Source organism: Aplidium turbinatum, chromosome 1, assembly GCF_918807975.1.
Source record: "Aplidium turbinatum chromosome 1, kaAplTurb1.1, whole genome shotgun sequence".
Taxonomy (NCBI): Eukaryota; Metazoa; Chordata; class Ascidiacea; order Aplousobranchia; family Polyclinidae; genus Aplidium; species Aplidium turbinatum.
In genome coordinates, this window is record NC_137472.1 from 29,051,334 (window position 1) to 29,068,180 (window position 16,847).

General features: G+C 37.0%; 1 protein-coding gene across 2 annotated transcripts; it reads left to right on the forward strand.

Annotated features, from left to right (window-relative positions):
* Positions 1-5,743: 5,743 nt before the first annotated feature.
* Positions 5,744-16,748, forward strand: LOC145774545 (acyl-CoA dehydrogenase family member 11-like). Of its 2 annotated transcripts, none has more exons than XM_082585813.1 (13): positions 5,744-5,903; positions 6,192-6,322; positions 6,952-7,184; positions 7,477-7,629; positions 7,912-7,991; positions 10,370-10,496; positions 10,750-10,918; positions 11,219-11,406; positions 11,622-11,775; positions 12,070-12,240; positions 14,249-14,380; positions 14,461-14,603; positions 14,752-16,748. In XM_082585813.1, exons 1-13 carry the CDS (start codon positions 5,792-5,794, stop codon positions 14,864-14,866), a joined length of 1,908 nt encoding a protein of 635 aa, XP_082441939.1. In that variant the 5' UTR covers positions 5,744-5,791; the 3' UTR covers positions 14,867-16,748. The 2 variants fall into 2 exon arrangements, with proteins under 2 accessions (XP_082441939.1, XP_082441945.1); XM_082585819.1 differs by having other exon boundaries at positions 6,210-6,322.
* The last annotated feature ends 99 nt before the right edge of the window (positions 16,749-16,847 follow it).

A 16,847-nucleotide genomic window follows, 5' to 3' on the forward strand; every position in this document is an offset into this window, starting at 1 on the left:
CAGAATTCCAAACTAACATTGTCTCAGGTCTTTTTCCAATACCTGGCAACTTTGAGCATAGAATGAAAAATGCAAAATCTTTCAATTTCCACTCCAAAGCAGTTAGCATGTTAAGAAAGAGATGTGCTTTGTTTTTTTTAATTTACTGTTTCAAGTGTTACCTTGAAAATCTGTTACTTTAAATTTTACAGTTGATAAACGAAACCATTAAAGTAGGCTAGCTATATCTCAAACAACTTGTTTGTAGCACTTGTAACCCCCGACCCCCCCTTTGCTACGCCACTGGTACTGTCCATCATTTTAGAGTCAAGAATCTAGATTAATCTTATCTGCAACATATGGGTGAAGGAGCATTTACATATATATTTTTTGACATTTGTTATTTATGTCAGATAAATCATAAATATTTTAGATTGATAATTGCAATTGTTGCATGTTTTAAATTTGCAGGTTTAGTTTCCAAACTTATACCTTGCAAAGTGGTATGCTATTTTTCATTTCTTTTAGCAAAAAAAAAGCTCATGTGAAAACAAGACTTTGGTACTGAAAAAACTATCAAGCAAAAGGAAGAAATCTTAGATTTTAGTTATTCAACAATCAGAAAACATGCATTCCACAAATAACTCACAACTTGATCCACCATTGTTTTCTACAGACAATGGACAAATAGTAGCACAGGCTGATGGTGATTTATCTTATCACACTTCTTCTTCAACTGTTTCGGATTCTAACGTTGTTTGTATCAGTCTTGAAAGCAGTTTGCCTTTTTCATGCAGCTCTCAAAATAGAACACAAGAACATGAATTTGTGGAAACTGGCACTCCCAATAATCTTAAGAATGATGCAAATGCTTTTTATGAAAGCGAATTGTTTTTAGATAATTCTGTTGAAAATGCAAGACAACAAGAAATTTTAAATACTCGTCAGTCTCGTTTGAATGATGTACATCTTTGCAAAATTTGCTCAAATGCAACCCAACCATTAAACTGTAGATTAATGGTGGCTGCAAATTTTACTCAACGTGAAAAACAAGAAATGGAAAAGTATATTGTTAGGAAACAGCAATGTTTGGAAATATTAAAACTTTGGCGCCTAAAAGATGACAGTCTTAACACAGTGTATGATATTATAACATTACTCTGTAGAGCCCAGGGAGGACAAGACGGCATTTTTGATCATATTATAAATGATGTAATTGATACACCTGTTTTTGCTAGTTAATTTTGTTTATCATATTTTTATACAACATTTGCCAAATTCTACTCTGTAATTGCCCCTATTCATTATGTTGAAATTTTAGTTTATTTGATAAAGTTCAATCTTGTACCATGATAAACAAATTTTGCTGAGTTTGTGTTTTCAAAACGTCATTTGTAGTGAACATCAGGCATGCGATTTGGTTCAGGGTCCATTGGGCACTGTGGCATATGCATGGCGTCATTTGAATGGCATCTCAAAGACTCACTTCGGTGTTGCCATTGAGAGTATTGTTTACAAATTTGACATGATAGAGCTACGATCAAATGGATTTATATGGTTATCAGTTGTTGTATAATGCCGAGGAAAGTTGTTAATGTTGATCATTTGTATGTATAATATATGATAGGGTATATATATATTTACTGCAAGCCTTTAATCATACTTTGCTTTATACTAAAAGTTTAAAACTTTGTTAATATTTTCTCAAAAAATTTGTACACAACCAAGTAGAAGATTGATGCTTTAAAACCCTAAAATTTTATTGCTTTTAAATTAAAGAGATTGTGCTTTAAAAAATTCAGAAAGCTTGAAAATTGTTTCATTTATCAATGATGAAGTACAGCATCGTTTATTGATAATAAAGTGAATTTTAATATTGTTTTGATTTTATCTACATTCTACATGAATTGTTGTTTTCGATTTAAAGCATCATCATCTACCATTGTGAAATATTGCACAATAGCCTACATTTTAACTCAATGACACTTTTTTTTTGAATGTGATGTTTATGGAAATTAATGTTATTTAGGTTACCATTCTCTAATGGTTCTTTTCCTGTATTATATATATAATATTCATCAAATGCTAAGTGGAGGTTGATACGGTCAACCTCGGGGACACCACCAGACTAAAACTTACTACTACTTTACTTAGACTACTACCTTATATTAAATCTTCAAAAGAGAAATGTTAATTGTTATATATCTATATATTAGTTCTATTTTTTTTTATTGTAAACTTTTTGGCAACAGGAAAGCATAACAATATGTTTTACTTTTTGGAATATTTTATTTTACATTCCACAGTTTGAAGTTATTAGACTTCCATTTTCATGTTTTTCTGAAGATAACGATTGTTTTGTGTGATTTCTAAAAGTGTTGAGTAGGCCTAACGTGTTATACACTTCTCTTTGTAGTTTGTGGCCATATATATGTTTTATAATCAAAGTGAAGGCCTGAGGGCCATCAAATCACTTAGTGATTTAGAAAATGAACATGTTTTCCGCTTAGAAACTGCTTGATCCATTTCTTACGTTTATTGAAAAAATGCATGCTATGCAAAGAAAATGCTGTGTTCAATCTTTAGGCTGCCATTCCAATACGAGTGTTTGGACAATTTTTCATCAGAAGTTCACTCAACATTTTTTGGTTCAAATTGTTTTTGTTTCATTGTAGTTTTTCAGTAGTCAATTAGTCATGATCTCAGCATACTTCAATTAATTCAAAATTATTATATATTTCACCGACAGTATCAAGGTTGTCGTCAGTAATGTCATTTCAAAAGTAGAAATTGTGGTGCAAGATAAAATATTGTCACCGTGGATACAGAAAAATCAATTTTCAGTTTTTTAAATTTTGTATAAGAAATACCAGCAAACAGTCATACTTGTAAGCAAATGCTGAATATTTGATGTCATGTGTCAAGAGCAGGTATATTGTATATGTAAAAACTAATGTTTATTACCTTGTTAGCTCAGTGGTTAAGCACTTGATGCAAGGTCACGTGATGCTGGTTTGGCTCTTGGGCTTTACGCTTAAGCAACAAAAAAAATCATTTAAAGTTTATTGAATTAAAATGGTTCTGCAATTAATGTGGAAAGACGTGGCAATGCTGCAATTCAAACTTCCACTATTCATTTCTGTTATTAATGTCTGTAATGTATTTGAGTTGATAAAATTTCTTTACTTGAACACTTGTTAATGGTTTGGTTTTAAACATCTTGCAAACAAAACTTAATATTTTTGTATGTGTAATGTGTATTGTATATATGTACATTCATAGGCGCCTAACTATTTTTTTGGCCGTGGGGGCGAAAGCGTGTTTCATCACCAGCAACGTAAATTCAGCGAAATGTCACGCAGATGGATGACGTAATTATGTCGTCACACTAGGATTGCTTTTATTGCCACACTCGGAGTTATCGCTACGTACGACCTACCGTTAATTATTATAAACAAAACTCGACCAAAACACATGCTATGCGTCTGCGTTGGCTAGCTGTTGATGGACTGCGATTCTTTAAGCTAAGCACAACATAAAGTTTAGCAACGAACTAGATTTATTAGCATAAAACAAGAGACGAAAAGGTTTACTAAAAGGTATTGTCTGTAAATGGAATGAAAATACTAACTTGGTCATATGCTTGAAAATATACCTGTTGAAAGCAAAATCATTCATGTTTACATCAATGCAACAGCACGTCACCTTGAATAAATTGAAAAGTTACTGACATCCGTAAAAAGCCCTTGAAAAATAGTTACGGAGAGACGTTTGATTAAGTTTTCGACTTGACATTGCTCCCTTTTCACTACAATATCGTAACTTATCGCTGACCAGCTTTCAAGTTTCAATTTGCTGTGAAACGCCCGTTTTCGTGTAGCAGATGAAACAAAAAATGCGCATATTTCCCGCCTTTGATCCGGTTTCTATGGCAACGGTAGTGTGTGCGCCATGCAGTTTGCGCGAGTCCATTGTTGCGTTGATTATGCCGCGTGTGCGCAATACGGTTTGTACCAGCCCTTGTTGCGTTGGTTAGTGGTTACCTCGGGCCGAGACTTCAAGTTCATTTTCACAGCGAGCGATTCACTGCCGCGACAATTCACTGCAGAGGTTTCGACTTTCGAAAGCGACATCGAGTCTGTTTGCAAGCGCATTAAGCTAAACGCACGCTGCGTCAACGTAGCAAATTATGTTGTTTTTGGGTGCATTCAACATCTGATGACATTGAACCGACGTAAAATGGTAGATTGTTGCTATGTCTCAGGCAGCAAAATCAGTCATTTTTACATTGATTCAACGTCTGCAGACGTTAAATCAATGTAAAAAGGACATATTTTTTTTTGTCTGGGGTGGGATTGTAGCCTCGCTACTCGTTCTAGTGATTATTTAGCGCAAAGCTGTTGCGGTTTGCATTTAAAAATGTTTGACCGTTAACCTGCTGCCTGCCGATGGCTAGTTCATCTATTGTTTTATGTATCAATGCAGCATAAAAAGTTGCTCCCATGCATAAATATGCGTGGGGGCCTGGCCCCCACGCCCCCACGGGTTAGGCGCCTATGTGTACATTGTACAAGGACTGTTGAAAAACATTTTTTTTTAAACAAAATAACTTCATTGTGTAATAAATTTATTTATTCAAAGCAAACTGTTGCCTCACTTCAAAAAACGTTTTTGAAACACTATTGTTCATATTGTATATACGTCTAAGATGTTTGGTATATAAATCTTTAAAATCATAGCACAAGGACACATTTTTTGTAGTTCATGGCGCTGCCTGCATTTGTAGGATCTCGCTCTTGCATTTTTGTTTTGAACCGCTCAATGAAACAATATAGATTCCAAAATGTGAGAAGAAAAATTCTTCACAAAGAAACTTAATGAAAATATATTATACAAAATCGAAAACATTTTGTTTGAGAAACACTAATTTCATTTTTTCAAATACATAATTTTGTATTAGATTTATTTAATTTGTTCAGATAAATATTGACATGTATGAAGTACCTCTGATGATTTTCAGGTCGACCAAGCAAGTGCTTTGTAACAATCATTATTCATTAATTTGAAACATATATTAAGATGTAAAATATCATTGTAGAACTCTGTTAATACATATACTTTTGTAAAGCTGTAAATACAGTAGACAGTAGAGTCTGGACAACATGTGACTATTTTACTTGAAAGTTCTAATCAAATTACAGTTACAAACTTTCGCATTTTTAGAAATTAATTTTGCTGTTTTGTTGTCGATTTTACAGCCTTGTTCATTGTAATGTGAACTTTTTTGGATTGCTCTTAAAAATTTATAACAGAACATCTCATATTATTTAATTTAATGCCTGGTGAACAGCCTCATTCAATTTTCAGTACGGTAGTATTTCTGTTGCAGTGGACTTTTTTTAAAGTCTAGGAATTTTTATTCTCAAATTTGTCCAAAAAAAAACAACACGTTCTGGTTTGTAGCCCATCTGTAAAGCATGTTGCTTTCAAAAGCTAATGTATATACATTATACAACTTACAATTATTGCAAAACTTTCAACTATTCACTTTTTAAATTAACTATGTGTTCTATACAAATTTTGCCAGTTTTATTGTTTGGAAATATTTTTATCAGGTTTATTTGTACTTGTACGCCGCAAGAAATTAGAGACATCGTACCCTCATTTTTTAATAGTTGTGTGAATTTTATAATTATTGCGATTTATTTTTTGTATTTTCTTGCCTAACATTTTTTTTATATTAATTGCAAATTGTTTTAGAAAAATAAACTACCGTAACTAAGTTGTGTGTTCATGCAAATGAAATTGCAACATGAGGTATTTGTGGAACCGGAACTTTACAAAGAGAAGCATTCAAGGCATAAGATCAGCGGCATCCAGATTATTTTCTGTAAATCAAGGAAATGAACAACCTACTATTTCAGGTATCGAGACATTTTAGCTCAAAGGATTTTTTTTTGAATTGTTTTATGAACATAATTGAAGCTGAACTTCAGGTAGTCTTTGCAAACATACTTAAGCTTATGTTACTGAACTTGATTACTGCTATGTGATTATAAAAGAAACTGAGTTGTGAATTTATAAATGAAATACATGATATCATATTTTTTGATTGTTTAATCTATAGCTTATTCTGTTAGAGATTTTTGTTTTGTCTAATTTACGAAGCAAGTCACATTTGCTTACAACGGTTTTTACTTTTTATATTACAGAACAACATCTGGTTTTAGATTATCGACATGCACGGACTGGTGACTTTGTACAGGAAGAACCTCTCTTCAAAAACCCATACACCAGCGATAGCTTACTTCAGTCGTTTTTAAAGCGTCATGTTCCAGAAAAGGTGTGTAATGTTTGAAGTAGATTTTAGAGTCTGACCAAAAATCCTGAGCCATTTGTTTTATGCAAGATTTTAAGAGTTAAGAATTTGACCATTTTTTTACAGGGCTGCACCAGTGCATTTTCTGTAACTAAACTAAGTTTGTGAAGAAAGGAGCGTTCTTCCCGGCTATCAGCACAAGGCTGAGCACTTACCAGTGTCTGTCGCTGTCAATTCTTGCTACAATCGGCTGCCGAGAAACATATAAACTAAGTTTTATAAAATGGTGTCGACTAAAGATTTGGCCGCTCTACTGGGAGTCTTCAGAGTTTTGATGGAGAGTTGACCTTGTTATGCCACCAACATATAAAACTAAGTGAGAATACGGTTGAATATGAATTTACAACCGGTTTTAATATAAATTTGTTCAGACACAAAAACTACTAAAGCAAATGTTTTCAGAAAACAATTCAGCGAAAACTGAATTTTTATGTAGTGTTTGAGGAAGTACGCGATTCTCAAAACGTTATATGAAACTGTTCGGATTAATCATTGAAACTATATTTTGTTTTGTTTAGTTACAGCACTAAGCCATATTCAATTCCATTGCCTTTTACCCGACTGTCATTTAAAAATACGCTTTATTTTTGCAGATGTTTACAGAAATGGATGCTGATATGCGACGCTTTGGTGAGGATATTGCACAGACCATTGATGGAATGGCTAAGCAGTGTGAGCTGAACCCTCCTACTCTCACGCAATACGATGCTTGGGGGAATCGTGTCGACCAAGTCAGTACGTGCAAAGAATGGCAAGCGATGAAGCCAATTGCAGCCAGAGAGGGACTGATTGCGATCGGATATGATCGAGAATTCGGCCAATGGAGGTCTGGTTGGACAATGTTTGCAAAGCGGTCTGAAATTTGATTTTTTTGTTGCGAATTAACAAATTGGTTGAACAATGTACAAGTTGCATAAAAGCATTTACAATATGTAGGTTCCTGTGATAGACACACATGTACTATCTACGAGGTTTCACAATCTCTACTACCACCAAAAAGGCACCGCTAGTTAATAAATATTACTCTATCAAGAGTGAAAAAAGGTGCTATTATGTGAGCTTCGCTGAAAAAGTTTATGCAAGTAAAACTTTAAAATACTTTTTCACCCTTTATTCAGTCGCGTCTATCAAATGGCAAAGCTATTGTTGTTTGGTCCGTCGTCGGGGCTGTATTCTTGTCCTCTTGCCATGGTGGATGGAGCTGCTAAAGTTCTAGAGACTGTCATGAAAGATCCCGACTGTGATAGCGATCATCTCAAAGAGCCGTTTCAGTAAGTTGGCATTATCGAATTTCTTGCCCACATTATCTCAAGTAGCACCATTGTTTCTTCGTTCACAAAGTACGGTGTTTAACCAACTGCGCCATTGAGCCGAATCAGATCAAACGCCTGGAAATGTAAAACGTGACAATAACCTCCAGCTCCGGTAATAACACGTGATTTGGAACATTCGTGTTGTGCGTGTTCATAGTCATACCAATGTTTTAACAACATTTTAACCTATTAGTACGGTATGTTTGTTTCCTATGAATCATTGCTTCTAATTCTTATTAGGAGACTCACAAGTCGAGATCCTTCGAAATTTTGGACATCGGGGCAGTGGATGACTGAGAAGGGTGGCGGCTCAGATGTAGGTAACTAACATTGGTCATAATTGTGTACTTAAATAGTTGTATGGGTGGGATATTAGTGTAGCGTATCGCAAAAATATTTTTAAAGGGTTGATGTGAAGGAGGAATGTAATTCTGACTATATTCAGTTCCGTAACAGCGCAACAAGACTTGGGTGAATACTACTTTACGAAGTGTTTGTTGAAATCAAAGTCAGTTCTTTTGTTTCTTGCAACTATCTAGCTAGGGGAATGGTGGAATAACAAAAAAATAAGAACAATCATCATCATCATCGGCCATGCCTGAGTAAGGCGTCGGCTACCGTGAGTCTCCACAACGATCGATTGTCCATACTTCTAATTAGGTTTTCAAAATTTTGGTTTGTCCATGTTGAAAGATTTTTGAAGATTTCCAAACGTGGACGTCCGCGGTGCCTCTGACCAGGAAATCGCCCCATTATTGCCGAGTGTTCAATTCCGCGTTTGCGGTGGACATGCCCGATAAATGTCATTTGCCTTTTTTTGATAGTTGTGATGAGGAAGCCAGGGGTGCACCCAGAGCGTCTCCACACTTCTTCGTTAGTGATTTTATCCGTCCAGTTTATTCCCATCATTCTACGAATGAACCAAATTTCAGCACTGTTGGTCTTCTTCTCTATCTTCGGGCATACAGTCCAGGATTCACAGCCATATAACAGAACTGACCAAATGTACACATGTAAAATTCTTATTCTAGTGTTTAGAGAGATTGAATTAGATTTCAGTATTTTGTCCATTTTGATGAAAGCTTGTTTGGATTGTGTAATTCTTGATTTTACGTCGCTCCAGCATCGACCATTCGAAGTGACCATAGAACCCAGATAGTTGAAACTATTTACTTGTGAGACTGTTGTATTTTGTATTTTGATAGTGCATACTGGAGTTATTTCTTTTGATGAAATGGTCATGCAGAAGGTTTTTGTTGCATTCAAATTAAGTCCAAGGTTCTCGCTTTGCTTAATGACTATGTCGAGTAAATTTTGTAAGCTGGAGTTTGATGTGGCGATTATAGCAGGAAGAAAATAAGTGGAAGAATGAAGCATTTATTTTTAATGGATTATCAGGCCTTAAAACTCGTGTTTTTTACCGGCAGCCATCGTGGCCTACCGAGAGCTTCTTCTCGGCGGTTAAATCTGCGTGCTTGGAGACTAAAATACAATAACGATAGGTCCATAGCACAAGTAAATAGCATTAAACTTGCAACAATGTTAAAAAGATCACTTAGCGTTGTTGAAGTCTTGGCGACGTCCTGCAATAGAATCGTTGTACCACGCATTAAATGCTTTATCGGGATTGTAATCCGGTATTGCGGGACCATCTAACGACCCTAAATTGTTTTAACTGCTCGCAGCTCAGTAAATTGTTTGAACTGCATACCGCCTTTCATAAAACCTGACCATTTATTCCATTGTGATGTCACCATTGAGGGTGTGAAGTAACTAACCCACAGCGTTCTCAACTATGAAGACACGTGTTTTACCCACGGATGTCAACTAACCTAGTTCTCCTTTTTAACAACGATTCAATGTCCGACAACATTGAATCCATATAAAAACGACAATATTGCCAGCTGATGTAAATCAGCACTTCGGATTAACACTTCGTTAAAATAAATATCGGGAATTGCAAACAAGACTTACAGCGCTGGTGATCGCAGCTGGATATATTCAATACAACATTAGTGACTATGATGCGCTGACCTAATTCTGCGTCACTCTTTAATACTACATATTTTCGACATTTAATCCACGACCATTCTATTGTGAAATTAAATAATTGGCTAGAAGAAACCGGCGGCCAAACTTGGCCGACGGAGGAGGTAGCACAGGCGGTCATTCAAGCACTACTTAGCTGCCATGGCCGCCGGCTGCTTTAAGGCTTGATTATCGAGCAACAGCACGTTGACAGCAGTTATTAGATTTCAGTATTTTCTACAGTGCGGCATAATGTTCTTGATGACTATCATATTGATAGAAATATGGCAATCTTATTTCACAAATTGTAAAATATGTTATAGTCATATTTTAGTCAATTACTTTTAACCATGAAGCATTTTCAAAAAAGTTTCAAAACATTAAAAGTATCAAGATTTCATAAAGTTAAGTATATAAGTAACCGAGATAAACATTCTCGTTGTTAGATCTTTGGTAGAGAATATACGCTGGTTGTAGATTCTAGTAGGCTGTTTATGTAAGCCATTCTCAGCATCGCTTCACGTCACTTTGTCTTCCCTTCATTGGTGGAACAGTTTCCCAATATTTGCCGTCTCCAGGACGAACCAAATCAAATGTTCCATTGTGTTTTAGTCTGTATGACCTGCTTTGTACAACATTTCCAAGGAAGTAATTATGTTTCGTCATTCAGGGAGCGCGACTGACACCTATGCCGTTAAACAATCAAACGGCTTGTATAGCTTGCATGGTTACAAGTGGTTCACATCGGCCACTGACGCAGATATGACTTTGGCTTTAGCGAGGGTGATGGACGATAGGTTTGTACTGTTTGTCGTTTGTGGAGCCAATAGGTTTTAACGGCATGAATTAAGAAAAATGAATCTTTGTTTTATCGTAAGATTGTTTCAATGTTTTCGGTTCTCCGTAAAATAAATAAAATTAAGTATGTTTTGGTTGCTTTCAGCTATTGATGTGTTTGCAAACGTACATCTTTCAATCTACAATAATTCTAAAGCAAAGTACCTACCTCAAACAGAATCACCGGCTAACAATGTCGTGGCTGTCTTATAGGATGGAGGCATTACCTGGGAGCAGAGGCTTGTCACTGTTTTTGTTGGAAACTCGTCATCCCACATCTGGGGCACTCAATGGCATTCAAATACAGCGACTAAAGGACAAACTCGGAACTCGTCAATTACCAACCGGAGAGTTGTTGCTGGAAGGCGCCGTTTCTCGTATGGTGTGTAAGAATTCATTTTTTTTCTGTTTACTGTTTTGACTACCCCAGACAGCAAAACCCGTCATTTTTACATTGATTCAACGTCTGCACGTTGAATCAATTTGAAAAATGACTGGTTTTGCTGTCTGGGTCAGGTCAGCAATACTCAGTCTGGTAAGATGCTCATTTACGATTAATAAACGTTGCTATGTGGTTTAATATGATAACGTTTCGTGTTTGAAATCAAGCTATAGTTTTAGTCTTGAATCTTAAAAACGGTTGTTGCTTTTAAAACCTGCATTACAGTCTCTACATTCGTAGGTTGGCAGAGAGGGATCAGGTATACGAACAGTATCGGGGATGCTGACAGTGACAAGGGTACACAACTCTCTCATGTCCGTCGGGGGGATGCGTCATCTGCTGCAACTTTCCAAGGATTACGCTCGAAAAAGGAAAGTTTTCGGGTCACTCTTATGCGACCAACCACTGCACATGCAAACCTTAGCCAGGTATTTTCCAGAGAGTTATCGTTAGTAATAAGGCGTCGAATGTTAATGTTATTGCAAGTGCAACGTCGCTGTGTTGTAGGCTTTGACTCGGTTTTAGAGTTGCAGTTGCGCCTTCGTGGATACCGAGTTTGGTTGTAGTTTAGTAGCTAACTTTCAGTTTGGACTCCCCCTGTTTTGTGCAACATGAGTCCCTCATGTCTGTGTCCTTTCCACAGAATGGAAACTGAAACAAGAGGTGGCTTCCTGTTGATTTTTGAAGTCGTTCGTCTTCTTGGCATCGTTGAAACGTCACCTAGCAACGACACCGAGGAAGAAAGAAACTTACTTCGTTTGTTAACTTCTATCTGCAAACTTTACACCGCCAAACAAGTGAACTATTATTTGCAACATAGCTCCTTAACTTTCATCGCCCTTGGCCACTCAGTGTTGGTTTTTCCTGGTCTTCGGTTTGTTATAACAATGATAGTAGTCAATCATAAAGATGGAAATGCGACGTTAGGTTGCACTGTAAAGACGATCAAGCTGGTCTTTCATTACGTTTGCAGAATGTTAAGCTTATTCGCAAAGTAATACAGTAAAAGTGTTGCTTAATGTATGGAAAGCCAAAGTTTGTGTGAAGCCGTTTTATATGAAATTGAGTTTAACTTTGGTGATTTTTATTAGGCGGTCACGATGGCTTCTGAAGGACTGGAGAGCTTTGGTGGCGCTGGTTATCTGGAAGATACAGGGCTGCCTATGCATTTGAGAGACGCACAAGTGCTTAGCATATGGGAAGGAACAACCAATGTCTTGTCGATGGATACCTTGCGAGCTGTCGCCAAATCAAGAGGCTCAGTAAGTGTGTGTCAAGTTTTAATTCGGAGTTGCCTCCGTTGCCGAGGGTGGCCGGATTCACCTCAACGTGCCACAGTCGCTTTCACGCCTCGTTTTCACTTCTGTACATTGTTGCGAATGAGTTCTTTCATCGAATTCATTTTTTAGCCGCAAACACCACCTGATTACTTTGAAAAACTTCAAAGTTTTTATTTTATTTTTTGGAAACAAAAGCGGCTTATTCTCTCATTCGATACGCTTCACCAAGCTACTCTCACGAAAGGCAGATGAATACCATCATCTTCACAACGTACTTCTTGAAACATTATATCCTAGACTTAAACATCTGTCTTCCTTATCCGGCACACTGTGTCGCTTTTTAGAAATGACTTTGACCTCACGCAGGCATGGAGTGAAGAGGCCTTTGGAAAGCACTCTACAACCCAATCAATTTCGAATTGTACAAAATAGTAAAACTCCGACTCGCTCAGTCTTACCAGCAGAAGAACGAGCGACTCTAGGTCGCCTAAACATTGATGTTAGTCGCTTCAAAAGCAACATGTTTCAGTGGGGTTTGCGGTGTGACTCACCAGCCTGCGCTTGTGGTGAACGTCAAACAGCATAAACATTGTTGAACTGTTTCACAACGTGCAGGCAGTTTATATATTACAGACCGTACCTGCTGTACAGCATAAACATTGTTGAACTGTTTCACAACGTGCAGGCAGTTTATATATTACAGACCGTACCTGCTGTGCTGATACTTCACACTGGTGACAACAATTGAAAACTAAAATTACCTAAATTACTGCTTTATAAACAGGAAGCTTCGAAACGATGTACACCACACCACACACATTCTGAAAGCAAACGTACGATTGATTTATTATTGGTAAAGCGAACACCAAAACATTTTCTATTTAACTTTGTATGTGCAAAATGAAGATGTCAGGCTAAGAAACTAATTTAATTTCAATGAGTGTCGTGGTGGTTTATCATTGGTTAGGTTTCTGTCTTGTTTTGTGATTCCCAACCTCTCTTCTGAGGGCCACATGTGGCTAAATTGGGTTTAGCCATACACTTTTTCAAGGTTAAACGGTTAACGTATAATTTACCTGGTACGACGTATTTATTCGACTAATCATATCACAACTGACAATTGTTGTTCATCATCATCGGCGTATGAGCAGATCTTTCTAGGCTAGATTGGAGGGCAGGCAGGAAATCATCAGCCATTATTCATTTACTATTTATAGATTATTATTTATACCCACAGTATTTATGTCTGTCAGCATGAAAGAATCAATAGACTTTTTGATGACCTGGTGTTTATCTCATTGTGAGGCTTCCTGTGTAGGGAAGTTGAAAACCGTTGATTCACTTTTTCACTCCATGGCGAGGACAATATAACTTATTGTGAATGTTTTCTTTTTTTATTTATTTTTCTAATGTGTTCACAAATCGCATCGCTTGGAAAAAGTGTAAATCTGTGATTTCACTGGGGCAATTTTCAAGTTCACTTTTGTGCTGGTTGGAACTAGGTCTTTGATTAGTTTTTCTTGCGTTTTTTCATGACGAGATGTGTTGTTTGTTGTTTCGTGTTCATAATCGATCGATGTGGTTTTGGGGATGCGTGTGAAGTGTGGAACTTGTTTGTGCTTATCTGTTGAGAGCATTTGCGCTTCTTTTTCTAGTTTCAAATTTTGCACGTGATCCTGTGTGTGAATTTAGTTTAGCTTATAAATTAATTGTATCCACCAACTTGGTTCTGTAGTTGTACTTTACCCAACTGAACGATTGACCTCGCTCCCTGAAGAAGTCTGTCGTTTGTAATTGGCGAAACGCACTAAGAAATGCGGGTTGTGTTTTGCAAGATCTTGTAATAGTTTGACTTATTTTTGACTACAAAATCATGCCATGTCTTTGCAGTTGTAACTGGTTTGACTGATTGCGAAGTTATTCAAAGAGTGCTACGTTTTAGGTTTTGACTGGTTCCGCTTATGATACCAACTGCTTTTTAATCTTTCAGGTTCTCGACTCATTTTTCAAGTCGATAAACGAACGTCTCAGTGAGGTTAGCAGCCAGGGCAGGAAGGAACTACGAAGCTGCACGGCGAAAGTGCACATTGCGACTGGGGACCTTCGCGCATTCATCAGTCAGGTTGGTAACTTACATCACTTTGTTGTTGCGATGTAATCACTGTGTGAGAAGTGATGTTCATTTGTTGATGTTGTCATCAGACGTCGGCAATGGACTCGGAAGCCATGTTCCTGTCAGCCCGCGACTTTTCCTTCAGTCTGGCTCGCATCTACATCGCCATGTTGTTGCTGGAGCATGCAGCTTGGCAAGGCGCCAGCGCTACAGATCTACACGTCGCATCAATGTGAGTTTGCGTTAAAGTAATATTTGAGCCTCGTTTGACTTTATCTTTAAATATTACTCAAAAACTTAACTGCTGGGATTGATTCATGTTTTTGAGTTGCGAGAGTGGGATCTCACAAAACGTGTTCAATTGAATTTGGTTTTTACAGGTGGTGCAACCAAGACTTGTGCCCGGCTGTGACCGGTTTGAAAGGAGGAGCATATTCGAACAAATCAGCTTCGTTAGATCGAGATCTCGTATATGACTGCTTCCCTGACGAGTGACTGGAACTTTCACTAAGTCTGTGTCTTCACAAGTTCCATGAGAGGACACTATTTGGTTTCAACTGGCTCAATGTCATGTAAAACCAAATGCATTGCAACGTGCTATTCTTTTGGTGCTGTAGGCTGAGAGTTTAATTTATCAAGTTATATGCAATGGTCCTGTAGTTAATTCAGATCGTGTACAATGGACACTTGGACAGTGTACACGTGTAGACTAGACATACAATGCTTGGTTTCGGACACTTTGAAAGACCTCGATTCGACGCTCATCGGTTGAACAAGACATTAAAGATCTGATTGGAGGTGGACTTGACAATTGTCTACTTAATGTAAATCTACATGATTTCTTCACGAGCACGACGATTTAGTCTGTATTTTATTTGTTTTTTTCGGTTGTCACGTAACCTAGGCTATCACGTCCGGTGACGGTGAGCGTTTCAAAACCGTTTTAATTTTTTAACGTTTTCGGTTTCATATTAAATTCTGATTGGTAAACCGTTTAAAGAATATTTAACAGTTCCCTTTTAAAATTCCGTGCAGTTGAAAGCAGGGATTGTTGAAAGTGTCCGAAGTGGTTTGGAAGCAGGGTTTTATATAATTATGTGACTTTATTGTGAGCATTCAGGGCTGCCAGTTTCTACAAAAATGCAGCAACAGTTCAACTCCGTAAAGCGACGTTTGTTATGCTAAGTTTACATTTCAAATTTACTTCCGTGCTGTCGGTTTATTTGAAACAATTACTTCGTGGTTGACTGCAGTGATCCTTCAAAGTCCATTTTTACTGATTTTGACGTTAAACTAACTTTTAATTTGGTGCTTAACCTGTTTGTAGTTAATACTATTATCATTTTGAATCGTGCAAATCCATATAAGGAAAGCTCATGTGCGTAATCTAGCCTAAATCATCTGTTTCTGATTTGATTTATATTCTTTGCGCGTTAGCCCCGCAAACGAAAAGCGGGCTAGATGAAAGGGCATGGATTCATGAAATAATGGAATCACTCAATGAATCCATTCCTTTCATCAATTCTTTACATTTTAAGTGGTTTCATTTGCATGCTGGTTTCCAGCGCATGATTTGCCGAGCAAAAACAGCACCATTACGTTGATGAGGTATTAAACAATCTGTTGAATTTTGATGGACTTATGTTTTATGAACCTTAGAAGTGACATACTTCATAAATTAGCTTAAAAAATTGTTTAACCATATCGCTTGAACTAACGCTTGTCGACCAGTGGTTCACAAAGTGGTTTAGTTCACTTTAAAATTCCATGTGTTCAGCTGAGCTTCTCGTCAAATCGACTCATTGTTGTAGCGTTTGTCAATTTTTGCCCTTAATTATTGCATGTCTTCGTGAGTTCGTCTTATAAATATGTAACACAGTCAAAAGCTAGAAACAGCCTTAAAGCTGATGCTCTGAATGCCACTTCACAGTCACAGTAGCTTGTATCCTGATCGACCTTGGCTAGACTCACTTTCTTTAACCATCTACAATATTTTCTTTTGTTTACATTTTGCTTCTTACAGCTAAATTTTTCTTATATCTCATAGTGAACTGTTAAACAACTTAACAGAGGAAATGTCCCGTTCGTCCAGGAAGGTTGGAAACCGTTGACTTAGTAAAATGTGGTTACCGATGCAGCAAATCAATCGACTGATTTGCATTGTGCATCCAGCTCTGCAATTATTACATTTAAGGAAACTTGTTAATTTGTTTTGATTATTCTTATGTGAAGAGGATGTTTTAGTTCTTTGATCAAACCTCACCAATTATAGCTCTTGTAGAGTTGGTTAAAGGTGTTGCTATTTTTTTACATTTAAAATAGCTTAAACTGCACTGTATTGTGCTCGTGATTTCAATACAGCATTGTGTCTACGTCACATGGGTCATTAGTCTGCGTAGTGCGTATTTTAGATAATGAGACCAAAGATTGGTTTCTCATCAATGCCTTCAATGTCATCGTACAAAGATCTCTTCTC

Coding starts and splice junctions, on each gene's coding strand:
- LOC145774545 (XM_082585813.1), top strand. CDS start 5,792: ATGAGGTATTTGTGGAACCGGAACTTTACAAAGAGAAGCATTCAAGGC. Junction 6,323..6,951: donor AGCGTCATGTTCCAGAAAAG/GTGTGTAATGTT, acceptor TTATTTTTGCAG/ATGTTTACAGAAATGGATGC. Junction 10,919..11,218: donor AAGGCGCCGTTTCTCGTATG/GTGTGTAAGAAT, acceptor CTACATTCGTAG/GTTGGCAGAGAGGGATCAGG.